At 43.6% G+C, this 11954-nt stretch overlaps 1 protein-coding gene across 1 annotated transcript in view; it reads left to right on the top strand.

Moving 5' to 3' along the window:
* The first annotated feature begins 1650 nt into the window (after window positions 1–1650).
* SCCPDH (saccharopine dehydrogenase (putative)) overlaps window positions 1651–11954 on the top strand; it is a 38642-nt gene continuing 28338 nt past the window's right edge. The window contains exons 1-3 of the mRNA XM_014865092.3: window positions 1651–2032; window positions 3662–3774; window positions 10882–10962. Coding sequence (XP_014720578.1) covers window positions 1843–2032; window positions 3662–3774; window positions 10882–10962 — 384 coding nt within the window. The 5' untranslated portion in view covers window positions 1651–1842. The remainder of the gene's footprint in view (window positions 2033–3661; window positions 3775–10881; window positions 10963–11954) is intronic.

Below are 11954 nucleotides of genomic sequence, written 5' to 3'. Positions count from 1 at the left end.
TTACCACTGATGATGATAACCTTGACCAGCTGGCGGAGGTGGTGTTTACCAGGTTTCACCGCTGTGAAGCGATCCCCCTGCCCCCTCCTTCTATATTCTACTCCTTGCAAGCAAGTCACTAAGCAAAATCTATATTCAAAGGGGAGGGAGGTAAGCTCCTCTCCCAGAGGAGGTAGTAACTACACCAATCATTTGGAATTCCTCTGTGCTGGGAGAGTTGTCTCTTCTCCCCATTTTCCTATTTACTTATTCAATTATATTAAAATGTTTTTGACTATATGAATAACACTGCTGAAGAAACTTCCGATATCTTTTGTATTTTAAGGATTTCCTGAATCACCATTCACTACCTCGCTGCTCAAACTGCAGCACAGCCGTAGGGGTTTTTTACCATGTGATATCGACCCTGATATCAGTTTCCCCACATTAAACCCAGCATATATGGGGTTAAAACCAAAACACCAATTCCCTGCTTACTCTCTGGCTTCCTGGCTCCAGAATCCACTATCCTCCATGGAGACAGACACCATCAAGGACAAGCACCTGGACTATCTCCTCCCACAAAGAGATACGGGCTGATGGGAAAGCTGCTGACCAGCAAGGCCATATGCTCTCCCTCCCCTACCTAAAGCCCCAAATAAAAACCCTTCCTTTTAGCTTTTCGGGGAGTTTGGGATTTGAGCATTAGCTGCCCTCTCTCCTTGCTCAGCGCTGTACAAAAATAAAATTCCTACTTTCTTCCACCACACCCAGTGTCGGAGATTGGCTTGCTGCACAACGGGTGAGCGAACTCACTTTAGGTTCAGTAACACATGGAGCTTCAACATGAACAACCATGTCATCAACCAGGAGGGGGTCCTGGAGGTGACGGGCGCCAGGCGGTGGAGTCAGGGGCTGGCAGCACAGGACGACAAGGTGGTTTGTGGGGACCCCAGAGCCTGTGTTCACGCTCCACATCCACCCGGCTTCACAGACATCACTTGGCCAAGAAGGGCTTCGAAAGCAAAAGGAGTTCTTGGCCATCGGCATGATGCAGGCTAAGCAGGCTGAGGAGTCCAAAGAAAGATTTCTTGGACTCTCAAGGTGTGGTAGTAGTGCTCCTTTTTTTCAGAGAATAGCATGGGGACAGGACCCAAGGGCAGTGAAGAGCTGCAATGTGTTGAGGGTTAGGGCTAAGTTTATAAGGCATATGTACCTGAAATTTTTACTAGACAAAGGAAAGATGATGTGAACGGTCATTAAATGGTATCAGTGCAGGTGGGGTGTGGTTATTGTGTCGTCATACAACTTTAGATATGAATTGAGTCACATAGATCAGCATGTAGACCAGGACCCCTTGGGCTTCTCTCCCTAGAGCAGCCTTGAGCCACATCAGGCAGTCCCCTCCAGTCATCAGCAGGTTTTCCCGGAATTTATTTGTGGGTGGAACAGGGATAATCAGCCGCAGCCACCGCCTCCAGCCTCAGGGAGGGCAAGAGGATGCTGCGTCTCAGGCGGTCAGAGATGTGCGGGACCGACGCCAGCGCCGAGGCTGCGCACCCGTGAGCTCCCGTCAGCACCCGCCGCGGTCCAGCCGCTAGAACCGGCCACCCGCGCGGCCAGGCCGAAGCCTCCGAGGGGAGGCGCGGTGCGGGGAGGGGTGGGAGGGGGCGCGTTGCGGCGGGGACTGGGGCGGGGCCCTGGCGCGGCGGCGCGCGGGCCTCGGGAGCGCGGCGCGCAGCTGGCAGCGACGCCGGCGGTCACGTCAGGGGCGGTTGCTGCGCCCGGTACTTGGGTCGCTGTCTGAGGCGCAGGCGCAGTGCGCTCCGCCTGCCCGGGGCCTCCGCTCGTTGTGGGCTCGTCATGGAGACCCAGCCGCGGCCTTTCCAGCTGGTGGTGTTGGGCGCGTCTGGCTTCACCGGCCAGTTCGTGACCGAGGAGGTGGCCCGGGAGCAGGTGTCCCCGGGGCGGAGCTCCCACCTGCCCTGGGCCGTGGCGGGCCGTTGCCGGGAGAAGCTGCAGCGCGTGCTGGAGCGGGCTGCCCTGAGGCTGGGTAAAGGGGCGGGGTGGCACGGCGCCGGGGCCCTCTCCGCGGGTCGCGGTCCTCCCCCGGCGGCGCCCGAGCCCGGCTGACGGCGGGCGGAGAGAGGGTGCTTCGGAGAGAGTCAAGGCTTTCTTCTACCCCCTAAATTTAAGAAAACTGTTAAAATTGGTTTCCGCTCTTTTGAATTTCTCCTTTGGTTTGGGGGGTCCCACTGGCGAGACAGTCAAGGCGTTCATGCGGCTTTTCCCTCTCCTGTCCCACTCGAGAGCAGGGGTAGCCGGTGGGGCGGGAGGTTTCTTGATATTTGATAGAAAAATAGATAAAACAGGTTTATAAAACAGATCGATAGAACAGTGGAGCATGGTTGCTTCAAGATTGTTCGTCCTCTCCCTCCGCCTTGTGTTCTGGAGTGGGGAGGGAAAGCCCGAGTTTTACTGATAAGGGGGTTGTGGCTTTCATTTTTTTGATTGTGGGAACCGTCCAGCAGCCTTGCTCTTTATCCCAAATTTGTATTTCTGGTTTGAGCGTTTGCTTACTCTTTCAGCGTTCCTTCAACGTATTTTTATTGAGCGGTCTTTTCTATGCCAGGTCCTGTTCTAAGTGCTGGGGATACGGACATGGGAGAGAGAAACACACACACACGGACCCTACCCTCGTGGTCGAGGGAGGCATCTAATTTAGGACTCAGTAGCCTTTAAATTTGGCTACAGGTTTTCCACCCTACTCGCCTCTCGTGCAGACAAATAGCACCTGCTAGCGTTCTGGTTCAGTCCTCTGCTGAATCCTCATCTCTTTCTTCCTCATGATTCCACTCAGCCCTGCCTATGGCGGGAGTATAGAATCCGTTTTGTTTGTGGTTATGTATAGAAGATACCATGTGGGTTGGACTCTCCTACAGCTCTTCCTGCTGCCACTACCAACACACAGAATCTTGACCAGAGAGCTTTTTGCTCTTCCTTTACTTTTCCAAAAGAAATAATTTCACTATGAAAATATAATTCCTCCATTTCTTTCCCCTGCTCAGCAAGGCTGTACAGGTGTAGCCTAGTTTTTGTAATGCCCTACCGCTTGTAATGCCCAGATCAACTTACTGCGAGGAATACACCTTGACCCATCGAAACCGGTGTTATTCGGTTAATTCCAATTATTTCCTTATTATGAGCTTCAGTGTTCTTTTCTAGACTGTGCTTTTCACTTCGGAGTCCTCTTTTGTTCTTATTATGTTGATGTTAACTTCCTTCTGCCCTCATAATTTTCTCATATGTAATTGTTAATAGTTGAGAAATTATTTTTGTAATACTTCGCAGAGGAACTCAGGATAATCATCTACTCAGTATTTAAACGATTGTGAAATTATCATTTTACACAGGGTTGTCATTTACACATTGCTTATGTTAGGTTTTTTTTTTTTAAGGTTAGTAATGTTTTTTAGTAACCCATAATATGAACCCCATTTTCCTCATAGCCTTTTCCTTTTTTTATTACCTGGTTAAAAATAGTTTTATCTTTTATTTGAGAGGGAGAATTAGCTTTCAGTATATTTAGTAAGCATGCCATCACTGATTACTATTAAAAAAAGATCTGAAAAATCTAATACTGTATCAGGATTTACTTAAAACCATTTATTTCTTATTTTAGGAAGACCGACGCTGCCATCTGAAGTTGGAACAATAATTTGTGATATCACTAATCCAGCCTCCCTTGATGAAATGGCTAAACAGGCAGCCGTTGTCCTCAATTGCGTAGGCCCAGTAAGTAATCAGCCCTTCTTTGTATCAAAACAAGCAATCTATTCATTTCCAGCAGAATCTGGTATTTTATATTCCAGAGGGACATAAGGGCAGGGGACAGAAGAGCTGGTTCAGGCCCTTAACCTCATATGGGGAGTTTTTGCTTGTAAGGAACAAATGGATACCAAAGTCTCCTGAGAGAGAGGGTGACAGGCTGTCTGTGATTCCACACTCAGGGACTGTGCGCTGGTTTGTTTATTGCTTACAGATATAATTGCCAACCTTTTTAAAAAAATATAGTTTTTTTTATAAATCATATTCCTATTTACAAATATATATGTTAAAGACATGTACAGAAATAGAGATTAAAAAAGAATTCATTGGTTTATTTAATATTTATTATATGTAAACTGTACCAGTCTAGGTACCTGGGACATAATGGTGAACAAAACAGAAAATCCCTCATGAAGCTTATAGTCCAGTTGGGGAGAGAGGAAAATAAGGTTAGAATAGTAGGTAGTGATCAGTGCTTTGAAGAAAAATAGAGCAGGGTAAGGAGATAATGAGATTGGCATATTAATCTCTCTTAGATAGATGGTCAGGGAAGGTCTCTGTGATGAGTTGACATTTGCATAGAGACTGAATGAAGTGAAGTTGTAAACTCTGTGAATATTGGAGGAAAAGAGTGTTCCAGGGAAGAGCAGATACAAAGGTCCTGCGATGAGCATGTGTTTCGCAAGACTGAGGCATGTGAACGAGCCAGTGGGGCTGGGCTGTGAGCAGGGCAGAGAGTGGGAAGTTGGACCGGCAGGGTACCTCGGAGCTAGGTCAAGGTCAGCGTCTGGATTTTCTTCTAAATATGAGAGTCATTGAATGGTTGGAAGCAAGGGCATGATCTGACTTACAGTTTTGAAATTCTTTGTCTTCTGAGAGGAAAAATAGATGGGAGGGGACCAATAGTGGAATGATGCCAGCAGGGCGAGCACAGGGTGGGAGTGGTGGAGGAGGTGAGAAGTGGCTGGGTTCAGAGCATATTTTGAGAGGAGAACCACTGGCTTCTCCTATCGTACTGGATATGAAAGGGACGCTTTTGGCCTGTATAACAGGGTGGGTGTTGGTGACATTTACTGATCTGAGGAAGCCATCACAGTTGGCAAAACATTTGAAAACTAAGCATCTGGAAAATTGTTGATAATTTTTTTTAAATGAAAGCAGAAAGGTTTTTTGATTGTTACCAAGTAAAAGTATTTTTAAATTGTTCCTTATTTAGATTATCTCGTTCTGAACTAGCTTAGAATCCGTGGTTCCTTGCTTGAATTGCTCTCATGTGCATCCTCAGCCAACTGCCTTGCCCTTCCCTCCCCAGTACTTGGAGAAACCCCAAGCTTGGTTATTCCAGCTTTCTGCCTACTCTTCACCTGAACGTGAGTGATCCAGTGTGTCTGGAGAAAAATGCATCCTCATGCTGACTGGTCCCATTTTAAATATGTGGTTATAAACATCGTGTGAGGCCTCAGCACCTCCAGCAGTTCTCCTCCATTTCCCTACGCTATTGTCTCTCCTGCTGAGGCAGCAGCTTTACAACTTCTTTTTCCTCATACTTTTAGCATTTCATCTTTTTCTTCACTCTTATCGGGTGATTTTATTTCTTTTATTTTTTTATTTTTTTCTACTATGAAAACAAAAGTTTTCAGAAGAGAATTTCAGCCACAACTAGAAGGACCTACAACTATACAACTGAGGGGGATTTGGGGAGGAAAAAAGCAAAAAAAAAAAAAAAAAATTTCTTCATTCCCACACCGCCGAGATCTGCCTGCCTACCTACCTGCATTAGCCTGACTCTGACCTCTTGCTATGAGGAAAACTGCCCCAGCTCGTGTTGGGAGCAATGTTCCAAGACTTTATGTTTACAGTTATGTGTTCCTATCATCATCAAATTTTTCTCTTTATTGGCTTATTTCTGTCAACATACAAATATGTGATTATATCTCCCATCTTAAAAAAAAAAATAACTTCCCTTAATTCCACATACTCTTTCAACTACACCATTCTTCTGTGCCCTTTTTTAGCAGAACTCCTTGCAAGAGTTCTCTTTACTTACCATCTCCACTTCCTCACCTCCTACTCTATCTTAAACTACTCCTGTTGTCTTTTATCCTCACTGCTTCCATGAAGCTACTCTGCCATGCTCCCCTTCCTGTCAGATCCAGGCCTCAGTCCTCATCTTAATAAACCTCTCAGCATTTGTTCCAGTTGATCACTTTTTCCATTCCTCATCTGGCTTCTGGGTGCTTACCCTCTCCTGGGGTTCCTCTCCACTGGCTTTGTCTCAGTCTCTTCTGTTGGATCTTTTTATCCTCCTATAAATGCCAGAGCTCAGGCCTTAGAAACTCTTCTCTGTTTATGTTCTCTGGGCTAGTTTATTATTATTATTAATTATTATTATTGTGGTAAAGTATGCATAACATAAAATTTACCATTTTCACCATTTTTAAGTGTATACTTTAATGGCATTAAGTACGTTGACAATGTTGTATAACCATCACCATCTCATTTCCAGAACTTTCATCATCCCAGACAGAAACTAAGTGGGTCAGTATTTTTTAAACAGTATGAAATCAATTTCATGGATTGAGACTCAGCATTAAAAAGGAAAAATCAGACAGATTAGAATAGAAAATAGGGTGAATTACACATAATACATGTAAGTACTGTTCATCAAATTTTGTTTCAGTTGGATATATTCGTGTGTGGAGCTGCTCTGTGAAGTGAATTTCTTAGCATGGGCTGTAGTCAAAAAGGTCGGAGAGCCATAGCTTTAAATACCATCCACATGCTGGGGAGTTTTGCGTTAATTCACTTCCAGTGAGGACCTCCCCCTAAACTCCAGGCTGGTGGATCGAACTACCTTCTTCTGATGTTTCCACTTCGGTAGTTCAGTCTCTAGGTTTCTGCCACCAAAACCTGCTCCTCCCTGAGCTCTACTTGGATTGTCACTTTCCACTTTGTAATATAGGTAACAGAATTATACTCCCAGGCGTGGAAGTGTCAGCTTTGCCAGTTTGGGATCGTAACTTATTTCCTTGCAGGTATTTCTTTGACCTACTTGTCTATTTTGTGAGGGTTTATTTCGTTAAACCAAATGATACCTGTAAAATTATTCAGCTGTGTGTGAAGGAGCATTAGTCGAAATCTACTAAAAGTGACTGAATGCCTGAGGGTGGCCCCCTCTGTGCTGTGGAACTCTCCCACCTGCCCTCAGGATGCCCTTTGTATCCTGCAACACATGACCACCTGACATGGCCCAGGAAACATGCTGTCGTCAATCCGTATATTAACTATTAATGAAACTTCATTTTTTTCTTTGCGTTTCCTATAAAAAATTAGGAGGAATAAAAGTTAATGTTTACTTCCACACTCTGGGTTGTTTTATGTACCCCTGGAGGTAAGAACACCTACTTGGGAGACCACTGGGTTAGAACGTGGAACATTGAGAGCAGGATTGCAATTTTGACCTATAAGCTAATTTGCTTCACTGGGGAGAAATGTCTCCTCCGAGATCAAAGATTGCTACTCTGACTCTGTCCATTTATCTCGTAAAAGCACAAGGATACTAAATAGAGAAAAATTAAAACATCATAATATAAGGATGTTAGTGCAGAAGTCTCAGCCTCAGATTACCCAAGGGGGAAGTGGGCCTGGTGTGACAGAACACAGCATAAGGAATGGGGGGATTATGGTGAATAAAAAAATGCATGGTCTTTCCAAAAGGAGCTGTTACTATTTTTAAAAGCTCCTTAATGCTTTACTGCAGCTTTCTAATACTTCTAGAGAAGCCGAATAGCTGAAAGGCTGTAGCTCACTAGCTGAGGCATGGGAAGTTCACCTGCGGGAGAAGGCTGACCTGGAGGAGTTGGGAGTTAGCCAGGGAGTCATGGGATGAGCGGAGGATGTTGTAGGTGGTAGAAGCAAAAACACACAAGTGTGAAGAAACAGCATGTTCAGGAGATTATGGAGCAATTAGAACAGCTGGAACGTGGGGATTAAGGGGCTGTAGTGTGACATGATTCTTGAGGACTTTTTGTGACATGCTAAGAGGTTTGGACTTTATACTATACGAACTATATGATAGAGGCACTGGAGACCCAGTGAAGGATCTTAAGAGATATATGTATATATATGATGGAAGCAAAGGTGACAAATTTTTCTTTTAGAAGAATAGTTTGGTATTTCTTTGGAGATGGGGCTAGATTGGCTGCAGTGAAACGAGTTACTATTTGTAATAAATTAGATGAGAGGTGACAAGGGTGTGAAGTAAGATTTGGACTTGGGAGGGGACTGATTTGCGGTATTTTTAGGGAACTAATTTGATAAACTTTGGTGACTTCCAGGACAGACAGAATCAAAAAGAGATTCCGAATTTCTCACTGGAGAATTGTGTGGAGAGTGATTCCATTAATAACAATAAAGAATAAAGCTAACATTTACTGAGCACTGTGTACCCAGCACTGTGCTGAACTTTTTGTATTATCTTCCTTCATCCTCACTACAACCCAGTGAAGTAGATGCTGTTATTATCTATTTATTTGGTGAAGACATAGAAACTTAGAGAGGTAAAGTGACTTGCCCGGGGTCACGCAGCTGGTGAGTGCAGAGCCTGGATTTCAATGGGCCTGACTTTAAAAGCGCATGCTGTAGACACCCATGCAGTTCCGCCGGTCCCACAGTTTTGTCCCCGTCATCCCTAGTTGAGTAGATCAGAATAGATGTCAGGAGGGGACCAGGCAGTCTGAACTAGAGCCTGCACTTCTAAGCATCATGCTGTACTGTCTCCTGTGCTAGGTTGTGGAGGAGGAGAAACTGGTTTTGAGAGAAACATGATGAAGTTGATTTTGGACCTGCTGAAACTGGGATGTCTGCTAGGCATTCTTCAATTAAGATAGGAAACACATACAATATAGTGGAATTTTTTTTTTTAAGTAAGTGAGGACATAAGGGTAAAGGGAAAATAAAAGGAGGGAAAATGAAGCCAAAGTCAGATTAGTTTTATGTGTGACTCATGCCCCATGTCCTGTGCTTTTGCTGGTCCTGAACTTTCTACCAGAAACCACAGGTGAGGAAACCTTATCAGGGAACATCAGATGGGGTTGGAAGTCATGAGCATTCGTGCCATAGGTGAAGTCAGGAGAGCAGATGAGATTTTCCAGGGAGACTCTCCACGTCTGATGTACCGAAGAGTCACTGTAAGGCTTCTTTAACATGCACATTCCTGGAGTCCACCCCAGAAAACCTGATTTGGGAGGGATTTGCGGTGGGACTGAGTAACCAGCGTGTTTAACAGTTGACCCAGGTGATTCCAATGCAGGTGGACTGCTGGCCAACTTGAGAAACTTTGGGGTAAGATAACCAAGAGAAAGACCAAAGAAATCTCTGAGTTTCAAAGGTGATGTGTATAAACCTTAAGGATTACCCAAGATGGTCCATTGGGTGCAGAAAGAAAAAGAGCTTTGACTTATATTTATTTTAATTTCAACTTTATTCCTATTTTATGTTTAAAATGTGTATTATATTAGTGTAGTAGTCCATGTGAGTGATTTGTAAATAAATTCATGTAGCCAGTAGATGATGGATTCAGGGCATGAACGTGGATCTTGCTGCCTTGATCTGTTCCCTTATACCATGTTGCCTCAGAAGTTAAGTGCTTCAGTAAATTTCTGTGGTTGATTGATGGCAGAGGAGAAACTAGAAGTTCAATACGCTTTTTCAGTCCTATAATTCCAATGTCATTTGCTTTTCTTAAGAAGGGGGGCATTCTGGCCCCTTGGCTGAGTGGTTAAGTTTGCACGCTCAGCTTCAGCAGCCCTGGGTTTCGCCAGTTCGAATCCTGGGCGCGGACATGGCACCGCTCATCAAGCCATGCTGAGGCGCCATCCCACATGCCACAACTAGAAGGACCCACAACCAAAAAAAAAAAAATACACAACTGTGTACCGGGAGGCTTTGGGGAGAAAAAGGAAGGGGAGGGGGCTGTGGAGGGGAGGCTGTGGAGTTAGATAAAGAAGACAGCCTATCTGACTACTTGAAAAGGTCGGTCCTTGCATTTCCCTGTCTTTTGTTTTAAGTGTCCCTTTACATGTTTCCTGAAGGCTACAAGGAAAAGATGATCTCCTTCCTCCATCTTATGCTGCCAGGAATGAGAAAAGCAGAGGAGTTTGTGCTTCTCGCTACCCTACCCTCACAAAGGGAAAAATTTGTCATGCTTCCTTTGAATTAGGACTGATCCTGATGTGTTAGCTATTACACATTAAATTTTATATTTTAATTCCTTGAGTTTGAGCAACAACTAATTTGGGATATCCAAAATCGTGCAGGCTCAGAATATTTACCCTGTCCTATATTAAACTTCTCCCTTCCAAACCTTCCCTTCTTCCTGTTTTTCTTTTATTTTGGCTAATAGTGCCACTAGCTGTTGTTGCCCTTGTCCAGCTAATCAGGAAGTCCAGTCATTGCTGCCTTTTTAGCATATCTCATCCTTAGGATATCCTTCTCCTTCCTTAGTTTTGTCCTCCATTGTTTCTTAGCTGTCACGAGTTTTGTTTTCCAGAACCGCAGGCAGAGTGATGTATCTGTGCTCTAAATCTTACACCACTGTCCTGTTTAAAGTCCTCCAGGAGAGCCTAGTAATCCCGAAAAGATAGAGTTCAGTCTCGATAGCATGTCGCTAGTGGTCCTACCTGAGCCGGCCCACTCCCCTCTCAACTCCTCTGCGCTTCAGGTATCCTGAACGGCCCCCTTTCTTACACCTTTATATATACTTTTTCCTTTATCTGGATTTCTTTTTCCTGGAATGTCCTTTCTCTTCAGAATTCAACTCAAATGAGTCACTTCTATAAAACTTCCCATTTTGTCTTCAGTTAGAGGTAAGTACATACTCTAATTCCATCATGCCTTTATTTACACTTGAGAGGTGTTACATTGTACTTACATTGTTGTCTCAATTTGTCTTTAGGCAACTTTATTAATATTTGATTTCTTAATAACCAAGACTGTACTTCCAAAACCCGATGGTATTTCATTCATTTAGGCTTGCTAAGTAAGAGTAAACTGTTGTTTTCTTGATTCCCTCAGTATCGATTTTATGGAGAACCTGTAGTAAAAGCATGTATTGAAAATGGAACTAGCTGTATTGACATCTGTGGAGAACCTCAGGTATGTAAAATGAAAAAGAAAGAACAGAATTGACAACACAACTTTGTGTTAAAGTGGAAAATATTTAGTGCAGTTTCGCAGACTTATTTTAGAAGCTGATCCCTCCTCCTAGTGTTTGGAGATGGTATTCCATCGATGGCTTGAAGGAGAGCAGAATGGTAAGGTACTGCTTCAGTTTTCTTGAATTTTGTTCTTCCCTGTAACCTCATGTATTTCAAGTCCTTTGTGTATAGGATGTGCTGATTTTTACAGCTACTGCATGCTGTAAATGGAATTAATTAAAATAATGTGCTATGACTAATTCTCAGGATCTTGTTTTTGTAACTTTTTCCTTATGAATTCCCTTTTTAAAATCAGACACTTTCACAACAGTACTGAAAAATACTTGTCAAATCCCGTCATCCTAAAAATTTTAACTGTTTACATTTATTGGATGTTTACAGTGTGCTAAATAAGGATTTAATGTAACTTTTCCAACATTCCTCTATAAAGTAGGTATCATCACCTTCCCTATCTCATAGACAAGGAAACTGAAGCTTAGGAAGGTTAAATAACTGGCTCAGAGTCATGCAACTCCTAAGTGGAAAAACGAGGACTTGAGCTGAGGTTTGTCTGACTGCAGGCAGTGGTGCGTGTTCGTGTGCACTAAGCTCTACTACCTCTGTTAAACCTGGAACCTCATCGGTCCCTCTAGTCTCTGCTGATTACCATCATCAGTGTGCCAATATAGTATGTACTTGGAGTTTATCAACTGATAACGTACACTGGAAAATACTAGGAAAGTGTAAATTACCAAGATTGATTCAAGAAGAGGTAGGAAACATGAATGAAACAAAAGCCAATTTCTATCTTATTTCAAATATTCTGGAGCAAAGAGATGTTGAAAAGCTTCTAAATTATCTTATAAACTACCATAAAAGTGATATCAAAACCTAGTAAAGATCTAGAATATACAGAGCTCTTGTAAGTCAGTAATACAAATTCAAATAACC

Source organism: Equus asinus, chromosome 30 (assembly GCF_041296235.1).
Source record: "Equus asinus isolate D_3611 breed Donkey chromosome 30, EquAss-T2T_v2, whole genome shotgun sequence".
NCBI classification, from domain to species: Eukaryota; Metazoa; Chordata; class Mammalia; order Perissodactyla; family Equidae; genus Equus; species Equus asinus.
The sequence above is the reverse complement of the archived record's forward strand: the minus strand, read 5'-3'. Positions and strand labels throughout refer to the sequence as shown.